The sequence below is a fragment of the Chaetodon auriga genome, chromosome 23 (assembly GCF_051107435.1).
Source record: "Chaetodon auriga isolate fChaAug3 chromosome 23, fChaAug3.hap1, whole genome shotgun sequence".
In the NCBI taxonomy this organism is placed as follows: Eukaryota; Metazoa; Chordata; class Actinopteri; order Chaetodontiformes; family Chaetodontidae; genus Chaetodon; species Chaetodon auriga.
The window spans coordinates 10353788-10368930 of NC_135096.1; the positions used below are offsets into that span (position 1 = coordinate 10353788).

General features: G+C 41.5%; 2 protein-coding genes across 3 annotated transcripts in view; one reads left to right on the forward strand and one right to left on the reverse strand.

Moving 5' to 3' along the window:
* The window catches only part of gpr137c (G protein-coupled receptor 137c), a 152839-nt gene that overhangs the window by 130026 nt on the left and 7670 nt on the right, over positions 1 to 15143 (reverse strand). The window contains exon 8 of one of the 2 annotated variants that reach the window (XR_013076258.1): positions 12873 to 15091. Coding sequence is in view for 1 of the 2 variants with exons in the window: in XM_076723895.1 (XP_076580010.1) it covers positions 14806 to 15091 (286 nt within the window). In the remaining variant the exon portion in view is untranslated. Of the gene's footprint in view, positions 1 to 12123; positions 15092 to 15143 lie in introns of those variants that run through there. The other variant, XM_076723895.1, reaches the window with a different exon arrangement.
* Positions 4167 to 10322, forward strand: acp2 (acid phosphatase 2, lysosomal). Its single transcript, XM_076723898.1, has 13 exons — positions 4167 to 4364; positions 6741 to 6836; positions 6930 to 7016; positions 7308 to 7368; positions 7489 to 7580; positions 7673 to 7771; positions 7895 to 7984; positions 8746 to 8829; positions 8943 to 8991; positions 9158 to 9246; positions 9496 to 9599; positions 9757 to 9932; positions 10024 to 10322. Exons 1-13 carry the CDS (start codon positions 4275 to 4277, stop codon positions 10167 to 10169), a joined length of 1263 nt encoding a protein of 420 aa, XP_076580013.1. The 5' UTR covers positions 4167 to 4274; the 3' UTR covers positions 10170 to 10322.

Below are 15143 nucleotides of genomic sequence, written 5' to 3' on the forward strand. Positions count from 1 at the left end.
GGCCTGTCAGCAGAAGGAAGACATCTGTTCATCAGATCATCTCGGTAATTATGTTAGTAATTCTCCGTGTGATCTTCATGATCATTGTCCGTGCCAGCCATCAGACCCCCGCCCAAACGCACACTTGGATTGTTTTTTATAATCTCCCAACAAGCAGATTACAGCCCTGCAATGAGGTGTCAGTGTGAATTAGATTGTATAGCTGAAGGGAGGGTATCCTGCTTTAACTCCTCCTTAATGAGCATATCTACCCCCTTAAACAAACACATAGATACTGCAGATTAAGGGTAATCCCTACCCCCTCTAATCACTATTGTTCTCATTATTGTTATTGTTGATGCCGGTGTGTGTGTTTGTGTGATCCTGGTGACATTTGGCTGTTGCCTATTTTTCTGTTTTCGCACAAGTGTTAATTTATTAGGGTTAAGCTCGGCCGCAGCATGTGTTTTCAGCATTAGCCGTCACCTATAATCTGAGATATGAGCAAAAACATAAACACCTCCACCAGGATTTAGTAACGCATAGTTTTGGACTGCAGATATAAACAGCCTGGGGCAAAAACAAAGGAACAAAGAGATTATTGTTGACAGTGAACTGGCAGAGACATACGATAACTTGGCAACAATACTGAGGAATATTGCTGAGTGTTGAATATCGTTGTTTTGCTACTCAATTTTTTCTTGCAGGCAGTTAATGCAGGTGTAATGTGATGTACTGATATGTTCCCACAGGCTTTATTTCAACACTCATCTCTGTGTTCTCTGCTGAAACTCAGGGATCTTTCATTTGTGCTAATGTGCAGGTGTGCCACGAAAGCATGTGGCATTGTTGTTATGATTATCACATTCGCTTTTACCCCACATAAAATGAGCCATCTGCTCCTTTAATGCAAGCTGACTTTGATACCAGTAAAGCAAAGCGTCAGCAAACTAGGACCTCTTCTACTTCAGTGGGATTTTTGGGGATTCTTTCCACTATCAGTTAATTTTCGACTCCACGAGGCTGCCACGTTATACTATATTAGTGGTGTGGGTAAGAGTCGGGGTAGTAGGATAAGTAGTAGCAGCTGCATGAGCAATAGCAATATGGTAGTAGTAGAAATAGGGGCAATAATAGACTAGTTGTAATTGTAATTTCTCATGTTTTCTAAGTTTCGCCTGATGTTCCCTGCTGGTTGTCTTTCTTGCTGCTAGTTTTTCTTCTGAACAAATGTGTTTTCACATATTTCATGTTCTTTTATTATTTCTGAGGAAACATATGCAAAGGTAATTTTTTTAACAAGGTAATAATACTAATATTTGCCAATAATAGAGTGTGTTTGATAAGTTTGGACCACCTCACATACAGTGCAGTACTCTAGGGATGTTGAATTTCTTGTATTTCTTGCTTTAAAGTCTCTTTCTTGCAAAATGTGTCAAAGAACAAAAAAGTTGGTTCAATATTCTAACATTGTTTCAATGATGAATCTGCTAATATTTAGATGTAGACTGCTTTTTAGATGATGGCTGAATAAGTATTGTTTCAGTGTCAGTAGCGGTTGGAAATCCAATGTTTGTTCAAAATCAGTTCGAATCAGAGAAAGCCATTTCTGAAGAAATGGTGGTGTGATTGCTGGATGTTGGAAAGCTGCACTGCTGGCTGTAAAAGTTCAATAACTCTCTGAAAAGAGGATGAATAAGGATGGAGGAAGAAACCGTGGAAGCTGGGAGATGTCTTCACTTTGTATGAAGCTGTGGCTGATGGCAGATGGACAGTTGGAAAAGTGGGAGAAGTTGTACTTAATATGAATGTGACTGAAAAGCTGAATCAGTCCCATAATGTCTGAAAGATGTGGAACATGTTCAGGTTTGATTGGAGTTCCATTGATCTGTTTCCTGCCAGTTTCACTCATCACCTGCTCTCGATTGTCCAATCAGTTCCCCCAGTACTTATAGCCGTAGCTCTCCACCACCACCTGTTTGTCAGATTGTCTTTGTTGTTGTTTCATTGAGTTTAACCTCTGCCTGGTGTGGGAATTTAGATTACTTTCTGTTTTGTCTGTTACCTTACTCGAACATTTCCCCGTAACGTCCTCTAAGTTTTGAAAGGAGAGGTTTTTTTGACATAGAATAAACATGAAACGACAAAAAGTCTGTAACATAACACTCAAATAATGTTCTGAGAATGAAGTCTCATTCACTCACAACTGCCTGTGAGTTCACTGTCCATCAGTGTCTCCCTCACTTTTGGCCCCTTGTTCACATGTGTGAAGACATTTAGGAGCTAATTCTGCACTTATGACACAAGGTAGCATCTTTTTAATCAAGCTGGACAGAGACAAAGAAAGTGTTAACACTGTGACGGGAACAAAGGGGAAAATACACCAAAACACTGGGGGAAGCCATGTTCCTAAAGGGTCTATTCAGTCTATTTGTATGGAAAACCCATTACAAAAGCACAGGGAAACAAAATTTCACAATGTAATCACAGTGTCTTTGAATACTGCTAATGTAAAAAGCTAGATGAAAATCTGATTCCTGCTGGAAACCACGCTTATTGCTTCTTGTTGCCAGATCATCACACAACACGGCAGCTTTTCACCGTGTAAACACACACAGATCAGAGCAGAGGGTCATGCAAGAAGGGTCAGCTCAGGACCAAAGGTTTTCTGTCGTAACTGATCTGAAACACAGAAAGCCTTTTCAAACATCAAACATTTCACACATGCAGCTTTAACATTTAACACCCCCGTGATTGCAGCTCACTTAAAACAAGTGTGTTTATGACATCATCTGTAAGCCAGATGTGGAGGAAAGGTCTCAATGGTAAATACCTGTATGCATGTCCAAAGAAACTCTTGAGGATTGCAGCTGTAGTGCAATATGTACAAATACTATTAGAATGAACAGTAGAGGTGCGGGTAATCATGATTTTAAATCATTTATCAGCTTATTTTTACTAAATTAAATCTAATGAATTATTTGTGTCAACAAGTCATAAAAAAATACCTATCCCAAGTACCCAAAGATGCATATAACCTAATGTAGTATTTTATTTCATTTTTAGGTTTAAGTGTAGGTATTGTTGACTCTTTGCTCATCACTACAATTCTAAAAACTTTCTGATCAAATTTTTGGACACAAGTTCCGGCAATATCAGCAGCATATTGAAGGCTGCAGAGCAGTTTGATTGCTGATACTTCAAGTCTGACATGTAAGATATTTGCAGCTAAGACAACACTGACCTCTAGTGTCTGAGGAGAAAAACTGCAAGCCTCCACGCGAATGACCGCACAGCTCTGATCTGTGTGTTTTTGGCAGATGTTTATTGATTTGATTTCCGGCAAGAAAATTATAGAACAGAACAAGGGACAACTTGGGAATAATAAAAAAAAAAAGATACACATTTGCAATGTTGCGAATGCAAATGCATCTTTTAACTGAGAGTTGATGTCGTAAATACCATATCAGAATTTATGAGGCATTGTGAGATTTTTGACTCAGTATCTTATTTTGGGTTAGTAAGTGAAATATTTTGACTTGCCAACTTTTGGGCCTCCATATATATTTAATTATTTTTTTAAAAAATGTTTCTGTGGTGTTGTTGTTGTTGTTGTTGTTGTTGTTGTCGTCGTCGTTGTTGTTAATGTCAATATTAATATTAATTTCAGTCACAATTTTTTTTTTCAATCGTGATCATAGATAGTGAAGTAAATAAAGACGAGTCCTCCTCTTTTCTATGGCAGTCAGAGATATGAAACAGTTTCTCATCGAAAAATAAATAATTAAATTGAGTTAAATTAAAATACCGGTCGGTTAGCTCGCAGCTTGTAAAAAGGGTCAAGATATTATTCAACGTAAAGGGTAGCGACATGGAGAAGTGTTCGGGACTGTTGACAAGCACGCACACAGACTGGATGTTCCGTCATTTCCGGTTTCCCCTTTGTGTATCAAGTCAACTGAAAATACACAGTTTCTTTATTTCAAAATATAATATGCGCTGAACAACATGACCCATTTTTCACGAATATAAAGGGCAAATATGACTGAGGTATGAAGTATTCTGTTGGAAGTAATAGAATGGACACATCGCTTCTTTTGACCGCTTTCAATGCCTTCACTCTTACACGTTTTGTTTTTTTTTTTGGTCAAAATTTTCGTCGCGTGTTATGTTTAAACTTCCGTTCATTTCCGGCGGAGTTAAGCATGGCGGACGTGATGCAGCTCGGTCAGACGACTTCCAAACCAATAATCAACTAACTGTGGTTGTAGCTCTCCGGTTTCTCAGACGTGAAGATGGTGTCCGCTGCGGTGGTCTTTCTCTTGACGGTGGGCTCTTTCTGTGGAAAAGCTGCAGCGGACAGAGAACTAGTATATGTGACTGTGGTGAGTGATATTGATATAAACTATAATACTGTGGAAGCGTATCGAAGTCCGCACCGTTGACCCTCGTCTGTCTCTGCTGTCGACGCTCACTGGACTGTATTCAAAATTTAGACGGTTTTGTCTTTGCTTGGCTTTTATGTAAACGTGTACATTTATCTTAACGCAAATTAAATCTGAATTCGGCAAATTAAGAATCCACCCTGAAGGACAATTTTTTTTAAAAGTAGCACATTTTGTTGTTGGTTCACACAGCTTGCGAGTAATGCAATGTGTTGCACCCTAACCCGTCGTAAAAGTAGAAATTTTATTGAAATAATGGTTCAAATTCAGCACAAAGTGAACATGTTTGAATTGGAAAATGTATAAAAAGGCGTTTTTTGTTGTGTTCAGAGTCGTGCGACACTACGAAACGACCGAAGACACAACAGGAAGTCTGTTAGCATGTGTCCAGCTGACACTGTAAATAAATAACAGGGACATTGAGGTTGTCCGAGCAGTCATCAGCCCTGCGTTACAGACCTGTCTCACCTGGACATTTTATGAAGAAGTTTGTGAGCTATAGAAATAGCCATAATTACATTTTTCACTGTCGCAAACTGTCAGGTGACCTGGAAAACACTTGTCAGCACGTGTTTCTTAAAAGCTGCTCTCCTGCGTGTCATCTCTGGGGTATTTCTGGTCAGGTTGATAATGGCTTATGCACAAACGTCCATTGTCTCTGCTTGGTTGTTTCCCTGATTGCAAGCACAGAGGCACAAATTAAGGAAGCACTGGCTAAACGTGCAGACACAGCTGTTCCCATGCATGCTTTCTTTCAGATATTTTGTAAGAGGATTTTATGAGGTTGGTTGTCGCTTTATCGATGGTTTAAAGGTTGTCTAATCATCACATACTTTGGACTGAAAACCAGCATCACCTCAGTGAGAGCCAGTGAATTTCCTCTGCAATTTCTAATGCAAAGTATACGATACATGAATAATCTGTGAATGCAAACAGTGACTGCTTGAGGGGAAATATCTGCTCTGTCTTGACGATGAGTGTCTCCCACTGTCTATTCCCTTTTCTCGCGCTGCAGACATGGAATTTGTCACAGATGTGACAATTGGAATAGCATTGGACACACTCCCGTCTTCCCATGTAACAGCCATGACATCTCCCATGTCACAGTGTTAAAATATATGACGCTCAGAGCGAGGTACATGGATTTTCTCATGTGAGAGTTGTGTTGTTGACGTGTTGTGTCTCAATGGTCTTATTCTTGCACTCATTCTTAGAAATGCTTAGATAGTCATTAATGGGTCACGGAACAGATAAGATTAGGAGTTTTAAAGGGATAATCCAACCTTCCAATGGGGTTTTCACACTTCCTCGGCTATTTTGGAACGATCAGTCGTGTGTGCTTTCCTCCTGCCAGGAAACAGAAACCCACACTTTCCTTTTGTGTCTCGAAGATTGAAACTTGAAACTGTTCTACTTGAACAGCCAGCTGTTGTGGTGGCACCCGCTATCAAGACCTGTTTGACTGAAAACACACAGTTCTTTCAACCTACGTGAACATTTGGTTTCACTTCACTAGTTTGTTTTTAGCATCAAAGGAGCGGTTTCAAGTCAAGGTTCCAGTTTTGAACCATAGTTCCCAAAAAGGTCCCTGGACGGTATTCTGAGACTTTTTTTTAATCATTGTAGGACTTTGTTGTGATGTTTTTCCTGAACTTCCAAAGAAAATCCTTTTTCACACATACTCAACTGAAAACAGCACAAAGACAATATGTTTAATGTCTGAGATCATCAGCTGGATTTTCGTGTCAGCGAATGACATTACAGCGTCTTTGCGTGATGGTTGCTGTCAGCTGAGTGGACTTAATAACAGCCGGTGCTGACAAAGCTTTTTCAAGTGTTTACAAATGTTACATGTAACTGAAGTGGAATAATAAACATTGTCGTTTTAGAAGACATTTGCCCTCAAGCATTGGAAATTAGGGCTTTCAAGGCAGGTTTGTAAAGCCAAGGCAAACACAAGTGACACCATGAAACAGTCACTTCGAAGTCCTTATTTGCTCAGTCAACAGCTGGATTAAGTGGCTTTTGTTTCCAACAAAGTCACCAATTCTGCTATTTTCTAATAGCTTATAAGAGCTTTGTTATAGCACTTTAAAATGTCAGGCTTCATACATATTTCATTATCAGCTTGTACAGACAGTGATTCTGCTGATATCCAAGCTGCAGTGTGTTCTTCTTTAGTCTCTGTGTGGCAATGCTGGGATTTTTGAAACAGCTTGGGTTAATAGAGAATAGTGACAGATACTATAAAAATAAAGGGGAAGTGGTGTGTTCCTCGTCACGCCTCACCCAACATCTCTTCTCTCGCCCCTCCAGTTGTTCCGGCATGGAGACCGGTCACCAGTCAGAGCCTATCCGACCGACCCGTACCAAGAGAGCGCCTGGCCACAAGGCTTTGGACAGCTATCGCAGGTGTGATAAATCTTACTGTTCATGTATTTACTGCAGCAACAAGTGCATCAGAAGTGTAACGTCTTTCCTCTGGCTGCCTGTGTGTGCTTTCAGGAGGGGATGAGGCAGCACTATGAGCTGGGCCACTTTCTGAGGGATCGGTACAAAGGATTCCTCAAAGAATCCTACGACAGACACGAGGTAGATGAACCCTCCTCTCCGCTTTCACATCTCATGACACCTCAGCTGAACCCTCGCAGACAGATGATGGTGGTGATGTTAATGTTTGGGAGAAAGGGCCCCTTGCCATGTTGGTGTTACAGGGGTTTCCAGCGGTGCGTGAATTCCTGGAACATGATGATAATTTGAGAGGAGGAGCACCTCTCTTATTACTTATTATATTTGGACACAACATATTTAACGCTGTCTGTTTCAAGCCTGTCAGTTTGGAAATCCGTTTTTATCCCTCACTGGTGACTCCTTCGCCCTCAGATCTCAGTTCGCAGTACGGACGTTGACCGCACCCTGATGAGCGCTGAAGCCAACCTCGCAGGTCTGCACATCAGCTAACTCCTCTTCCTCCAACTTCTTTCTACCAGTAATTCCTCTCTTTGTAGCACTTTTCATCCTCACACCAACCGTCTGCATTATTCGGACTCTTGCCATCATCTAGGTCTCTACCCTCCTGCTGGTCGGCAGGTGTTCACCCCAGACTTGAAGTGGCAGCCGATACCGGTGCACACCGTGCCACAGAGTGAAGAGAGGGTATGTGTATCGCACAGTTTTAGCGTGTGAGTTTAGTTTCAGTGCTCCTTGCTGGAAGCGATTCAGCGTCTGGACTTTCTCTCTTCTTTCAGCTCCTCTCTTATCCTCTGGGTGACTGTCCTCGCTACAACCAGCTGATGAATGAAACCGAACACACGGAGGAATTTCTTAATGTCACCATTGAGTACAAGGTACAGGCTCATTTTCTCTCCTTTCTTTCCTCCAAGTGTATCTTCAATTATCTTTCAGTTATTCTGAAATGTTTAAGGATTTGTGAGGATGATACAAATGTCTTACTGTGTTCCCCTCTTCAGGACGTCATAGAGCTGGTGAGGAATAAAACAGGACTGAATAAGACGAATGTTGAGTCAATCTGGACCGTGTACGACACACTCTTCTGCGAGGTGAGAACACACATGCAGGACCACAAACCCTCTGCCAGCAAAAACAAGAAGCAGAAGTGAGAACTTTACAATTGCTTGGATTGACAACAGCAACATATGTCATGACTCTGCAGCAGCAAAGCTCAACCTCACAAAAAAGCATTGTTATCTGCGAAGACAGGAAAGTCAGCTCTGTCTGGCACGACTCCTTTTCTGATGAGTATACCTCTGGCAGCCGACCAGATCTGGTGAAATTACCAGCTTTTGGGGCGCACACGCCTACTTTAACAAACAAGCTGTAAGAGGAACAGGACTGTGAAGCCAGTGGCGGTTTCACATCTGTCTTTTATTGTCTTATCTAGTTCACAAAGGTCACCGCCTTTGTTTCAGCACAGGTACCGCAAGACCAATCAATATACTGCACATATCATTTGAGATTTTTCAAATTTTCAAGGATAAACTCCACATGGTTACACATCTGATGGACACTGAAGACTGTGAGATTTCAAATAGGAGCCAAACTTGAACTCAGGGACAGCTGGGTCACTGAGTACAGCCACAGAGTAATTAAACAGCATGTGAGAGATGGCTGCAGTGAGGGAGGTGCAGCCTGAGGACTGCTGACGGAGTGCCATCAAGAACAAAAAGACAGTTTGTCAACTTGACTACTGCTTAATTAAAGCTGTTCAGCCTCTTCCTCTTAGTCAGCTGTCTTTTTCATGCTTTTCGTAATTCTTGCCCTGTGTATGTGTTTGTGTATGTGTGTGTGTTTGTGATTTCAGTCCCTTCACAACATGTCAGCCCCCGACTGGGTGACTCCTGATGTGATGGAGAAGCTCCGAGAGCTGAAGGACTATGAATTTCGGGTAAAAGTCGGAGCAACATCTCTGCTTTCATTGAGGAGTTTTCTTGATGTTCTGATTGATATTTCGGAGCTTAAAGTATTGCACTGATACTGTTTGATGTCCAATTTTCACAGAGCATGTTCGGGCTCTATAAACGGCAAGAAAAGAGCCGACTGCAGGGAGGTATGTGCTTTACTAGGGGGACCTGCCATACAAGATGAGCATGACATGCATATATATAGCATATTTTACAAAAAACAACTGGATGCTGCATTTTAGCAAGCATTACTTAAACAGGAGGAAATGGTGCATTTGCTGGGGGAAAGTAAGAAGTCTGTCTGTCTTTTAGGTATCCTATTGGGTGAAATCGTGAAGAATCTTACCAAGATGGCCGCCCCAGACCCGGAACAGAGACTGAAAATGATGATGCTGTCAGCGGTGAGCTAATGCTAACACTACAAGAATTGCTTTAATTTACTGGGAGGCACATTTCTTATCTTGAACAGAGCCATGTCAGCTGTTTCCACTCGCGTGAAGCTAAGCTAACCATCTATTAGCTTCGTATTTTGCGTGCACACGTGAGAGTGGTATCTGTCTTCTCCTCCAACCTTCAGCAAGAAGGCAAATCAGGGTATTTCCCAAAATGCTAAACTATTCCTTAAATGTGCAAACATGTGTGTTCCACAGCATGACACCACTGTAGCAGCTCTTCAGTCCAGCTTAGATGTATTCAATGGAAGACAGCCGCCGTATGCTTCTTGTCAAATATTTGAGCTGTACAGGGAGAACGGGTAAAACACACACACACACACACACACACACACAAATAATATGTTAAGTAGAAAAAAGAATGAGACTTCACTTTAGTGTAACACAGTTAGATTCAACGGAGTCAGAAATACAAGGACGCATGAACCAGTTAAAGCGGCTCTTCCTGTTTGGGTCCAGCTCTGCTTCGGTGTCCATGTTCTTCCGGAATGACAGCACCGTGCAGCCGTTCCCTCTGCACCTACCAGGCTGCTCCCATGACTGCCCCCTGGATGACTTTGTGAGAATTACAAAGCTCTCCATCTCTGAAGACCGGGACAAAGAGTGTGAAGTGCCTTCGAAGGGGCGAGATAAGGGTGAACCTTTCAAACACGCACACACACTAAAACTTCAAGACTGCTAAAATAAAGAAAGATGACAAATTTTTTTTTGTGTCTCCGTCCTCAGAAGTGATCATCAGTCTGGTGGTGTCCGGCTGTCTGCTCTTCCTCCTCATCACCCTCCTCCTCGGCATTATCTGTTGGCAGAAGGAGCCGGTCGGTAACCGTGGATACCACCACGTGATCAACCAGGAAGCCGGAGAGGAATCCTGACAGAAGCACCGGCTCCTCCCTCGGAGATCTGCAAACCTCACGTCTTGGGACAGCAGCGATGACGATGAACTCTAAATCTCCTGAGTGACACTTTTGATGGTTTCATCAGGTACTGTTTGGGACCCACAATGATTTGACCTTTTTGTCCAAAATGACCCTGTTTCTGTCGGGTCAGAGGGAAGGATTTAAGAAAAACTTAAGATTTTAAAGAAGCTTTTAAAAACAGTTTTATCATCGCTCTAAACTAGCGTGAGTCGTGATGAGAAGACTGTTGGAGGGACCAGGACTGATGACCGCTGTGTTCCCACGTGGTCTGATCTCCAGTCCAATCAATCCGCCAATTTCACCAAATACGACCTGGATTTCTGCTTGGGAAAACAGAGATTGTTGCTCAATCTGGGTTTTTAAAACTGTGTGTTTTGGGACTCGAACGGCTGCAGAAAAGTTTAGAGAGCCGATGCAGAAAAAGTTGGGATTTTAAAGCGCGTAACGATGGCGTGGAAACATGCTGGAAAACGGTGAACCATTCAAAATGTCATTGCAAATTTTAGAATACTAGAATTTTTTTAGCGTTGCGCATCATGTGTTTCCTCCCGGCAGGGCTGACTGTCCTTAAAAACACGTAGCACAAATAAGATGTTAAAATGTCGAAATAATTCAAATTTGTGATCGAGTCCAGGTCGTTTCAAGAAGTGATCACATCACTTTTTTTGTGTGTAACTGCAAATTCCTGCGCATGTCCACGTGTCCTTTAATGTGCACAGATGCCGTCATCAAATTACATATCGTTTGTGTGTGGTGGGTCGTGTGCGGTACGTATGTGTTGGCTCATTTGTGTTCTTGTGCGTGTGTGTGTTGACTCTGAGGCCTAATGACCAAGATGCCTTAAGTATTTTTAATAATGAGGTTTCTTTGTTCTGATGTAACACATAACACATACAGTATTTTTATAGGATTTCAAGTTTTTCATTGTAACTTCACCAAGTGGGTACGTTTGATCTATCAGCAGCAGGGTGGTCTTGACCTCCCCCAAGTGTCCGTCAACAAGACACTCAAATACCAGCTCAGCAGTGGCACAGCTGAGCCTGACCTTTGACCTCTTGGTAGAAGGAAACCAGGCAAAACACATGGCTTTCTCTTTTAGATGTCCACAAGAAGCGAATCAGTTTATTGTGAATATGCTAGAACTGTGGAAACACTGGAAACCTTTACGTTTGTGTGTCTTTAAATCGGGCCACCTTTTTAAAAATTCAGCTGTTATGTCTTTGAACCAATCGTCTTTTAAACGCAGAGCGGATCTTGAATGCTTTCCCATCAGTGATGTCATGAAAAACCATCAGCTGTGGACCTAAAACCTTCAGCTCATGCAGTTTTAGAAACATCCAGGGTTTTATGCAGCAGGAGATACAACAATGATTGGTTGTTGGTCAGGTTATAACATGATGGAGGTCCTTGTACCAAAATGTTATTATTAACACTAATACTAATATATTTCACATGACTTCAAATTCTAATGCAGGTGTGAGCAGGATCTTGGATCGGGATCCGGAGTCTGGACTTAAATTTGCACTTTGTTAGAATCATCATGGAGAACACGTGATGTTTGCTGAAGAATTCAAAACACTTTTACAACTGCAGTATTCATAACCGTTAATCGAAATTTCAAAGTTGCGTGCGACCCCTCGAAATTGTCGTTTTGGTTTTCTTTCATGCTGTATAAAATAACGACCAGACTTTGGGGATATGTTGCTTGTAAATGTTTTGTCTGGAAAATAAATGATCAATCGTTGTGAATGTTGTTGACGCTCATCAGATGCAGGGGTTTCCCTTCCATTATAAGGCTGAGGCTGATGTTTTCAGATTCAATATTTCTTAAAACACTTTTACAGATTCCTAATTCTGTTGAATTATTTGTGACCACTCAAGTGATCCACTGATGAACTCCAGTTCACCCTTATCTTAAAAACAGTGCAGTAGGCCTTTATTTAAACGTGGTAGTGCTTTCCTTTGCATACATTGTTAGTGATCTGTTGCACAGTAGGTTACATTCAGTATGGCCACAGATAATAACATAAAACAGTTCATAAAACAATTATCATTGCCCTTTTATGGCAGATACAGCAAGTAACATATTTACACAAATAATATCACCTTGGAAAGAAAATATGACACCGAGTTGTTGCACTCTGATGCAGGAGCATGCACTGCAGATGTAAATTTTTCTTAAACAGGTGAACAGCTGGACCCAACACTGACAACTTCATTTCCACCACTGTAAGTGTCCAGTGAAGCTTGTCAATACAAGTAATGCTTTGTTTTGTTTGTTTTCTTGTATGAGGTCAAAGTTTACATGGTCATTTACAGATTGAGTTTCAAGACTGCTGAAGTCTGTTGAAGTACCAAGTTGATCAAGAACACATGGAGAGCATTTTTCCATTCGGTCCTGACAAACTGAGCACAGATAAACACCGATCTTTGTCTGACAACTGGGTTATACATGAAAATGGTCCATCAAAGTGAAATATTGCTCACTGGCTGCAGTCCGTCAAAATGTGTGAGATTGTGAATAACAACAGGAGAGAGGGAAAGTGATAAAAATGAAGTATAAAATCTGTTAAACAATAAAAATTGATGGGAAAAAAAGTATAAAAGCATTCCAAACTTAAAAAAAAAACAAAAATCTCAGATCAAACACACACACACCGACTCAAAATGTCACGTCACACACATGGATTAGAAATCGATTAACACACAATCAAAAACACATCATCAGACATTTTCTTGTGCAAAAATATTTCCCATAAGGAATGAAACTATTAGATATGACAAAACGCGATGGCACATTGATGTTTCCTTCGTCAAAGTATAAACAGGAAAATGCAGAATGCAGACGATAACGGAAGGAAATACATAAAACAAGTAGGAGACATTCAGGCCCGAAGCCTTGTCTCCGAAGGTGAACGTCTCCTAAGTGCAAATTGTTGCCTCACAGCTCACAGAGGATCAGATTACATGAACGAGCTTTGGTTAAAAAAGACGTTCCAGAGACACTTCCACCGTGTTAATAAACAATCCTAAAGCTGATTTCTACTCCAATGTTGAATGTTCATTACATACCGATCTATTACACATAATGCAAATGATACTGATTAAGATAATTCTGAGTAAATCTAGATTTTTAAAACGCAACAACTTGACAGTGTTTGGCACTCCTGTCATATTGTTTCCATTGTATAATTGTGGGGAAGGAAACCTGGATTTGGCTGCTGTTACATATTTCATCCAACAGCACTGGCACACTCTTGTAATTGAGCAAATTTAGTTAAAGCCTGAGTCTGAGCCTTAAAGTCACCTGTTGCAACGGTCCCTCCACCAATAACTGTGTTAATGTATTCCTCTGATGGTTTTTACACACTGACAAATTGACCAAGCTTGTGCTATTCAGATTGATAATAACACCCATATGGCAGCTAAGTTTCACATTTATTTTGCGGCTGGAAGCGGTTTACATGGATGATAGTTGTGAACACTGAGATAAATTGACCAGTATTTTGATTACAGTCAGTAATGAGCATTGTAAAGAGCTTATTTTACAAACTAAACAAGAATCCAGTATAGCAGGACTGAGTTGGCAGGCTGAAGTCTTAAGCTTGCTGACAGCGATTGTACGACTTCGTAACTGTCAAGGCTTTTCTTGATTAAACACATTGTGAGTTTAAGCTAACTGCGAGTGTTGGCTTTAAGATAGCTCTCACTGTTACAACAGCCCATGGCAAATTAGCAACAGCTAATTCCTGTCATATGTAACCTGACTGACAGGTGAGAAACGCCATGAAATGCCCTTTGTAGATGCAAATCATTTGATCGTCATAGTCAGAAAAGCCTTTTGGAGGGTTGAGGATTAAGCTAGGAGACTAGCATCCTCCACTTTTTTTTTCCCAGGCTAAATTAGCCTTTTTATGCTAATTAGCGATTGTATCATGTGTGTGCCCTCTGAAAACAGTCCTACAACCGATTGCTGACAAACCCAAGCAACAGTTTGACAAATATTGAGTGAATGTAACGTCTTTGCATCCAGGACTGTTGACTGACAGTCCAGGCAGCTTTGGCATTCTCCACATTAGCTTGATAAGTCTGCTACACGGCTCCTGTCTGACCAGAACGCCATGTTCCATAGAAGTACTGGAAGAAATTTACAAGGAAAAGGGGGATGAGAGCGATGATTATCTGGTCCCTGATCCTTCCAGTCTCAGGAATGTTAACTATGGTGACCAAAACAGTTAACAGAAGTTAGGTTTGATGTTTGCAGTTTTAGGTGTTTTAGCAGTTCTAGGTGTATCAGCCATATAAGTGCTAAAATTCCTCCATGGCCTGCGCTTGCTTTCATTCTGGTCCACACATGCCATTTAAAGATGTTGGTGTCCTAAAAAAGGCAGTTAGTCGTGACAAAGCTTCCCAGTTGCTGATTGCCACCACATTTCTCTGGAACATTTCAGCGAGCCAAGTTTTAGGCCCAACCTGATCCAGAGCAATGCCTCAGGAGTACCTGCTCTGATGCATCCAGGAAAGCAAAATGGTGACAAAAAAGCAGGAAATTAATTATTAGTCTTGATCAATCATTTACCATGGACGCCACTTAATTCTGTGGGGTGCAGAAATAGGTTTGTGACCCGCAGTAGTAATTCTGTGGCGTGGAATAGAAGTTACTGTGATGATGGTGGTGGTAGTTGTTGTTCTGCGGGGTGGAGTAGTAGTTGTGATGGTGGTGATGGTGACTCTGGATGTTTCCGTAGGCGAAGAGGAGGGGGGCCGTGGAAGATGGTGGTTGCTGGGCAGACGCGACGCCCGCTGTCAGAGTCCCGTTGCGCTGGATGGAGCCGTACCAAGTGGATGTCCCCAGCTGGGGAGTGGTGGAGAGAAGACTGAGAGATGGAAAAAAAGGAAAAGAGGTCTTTTCAACACATCTTATATTTG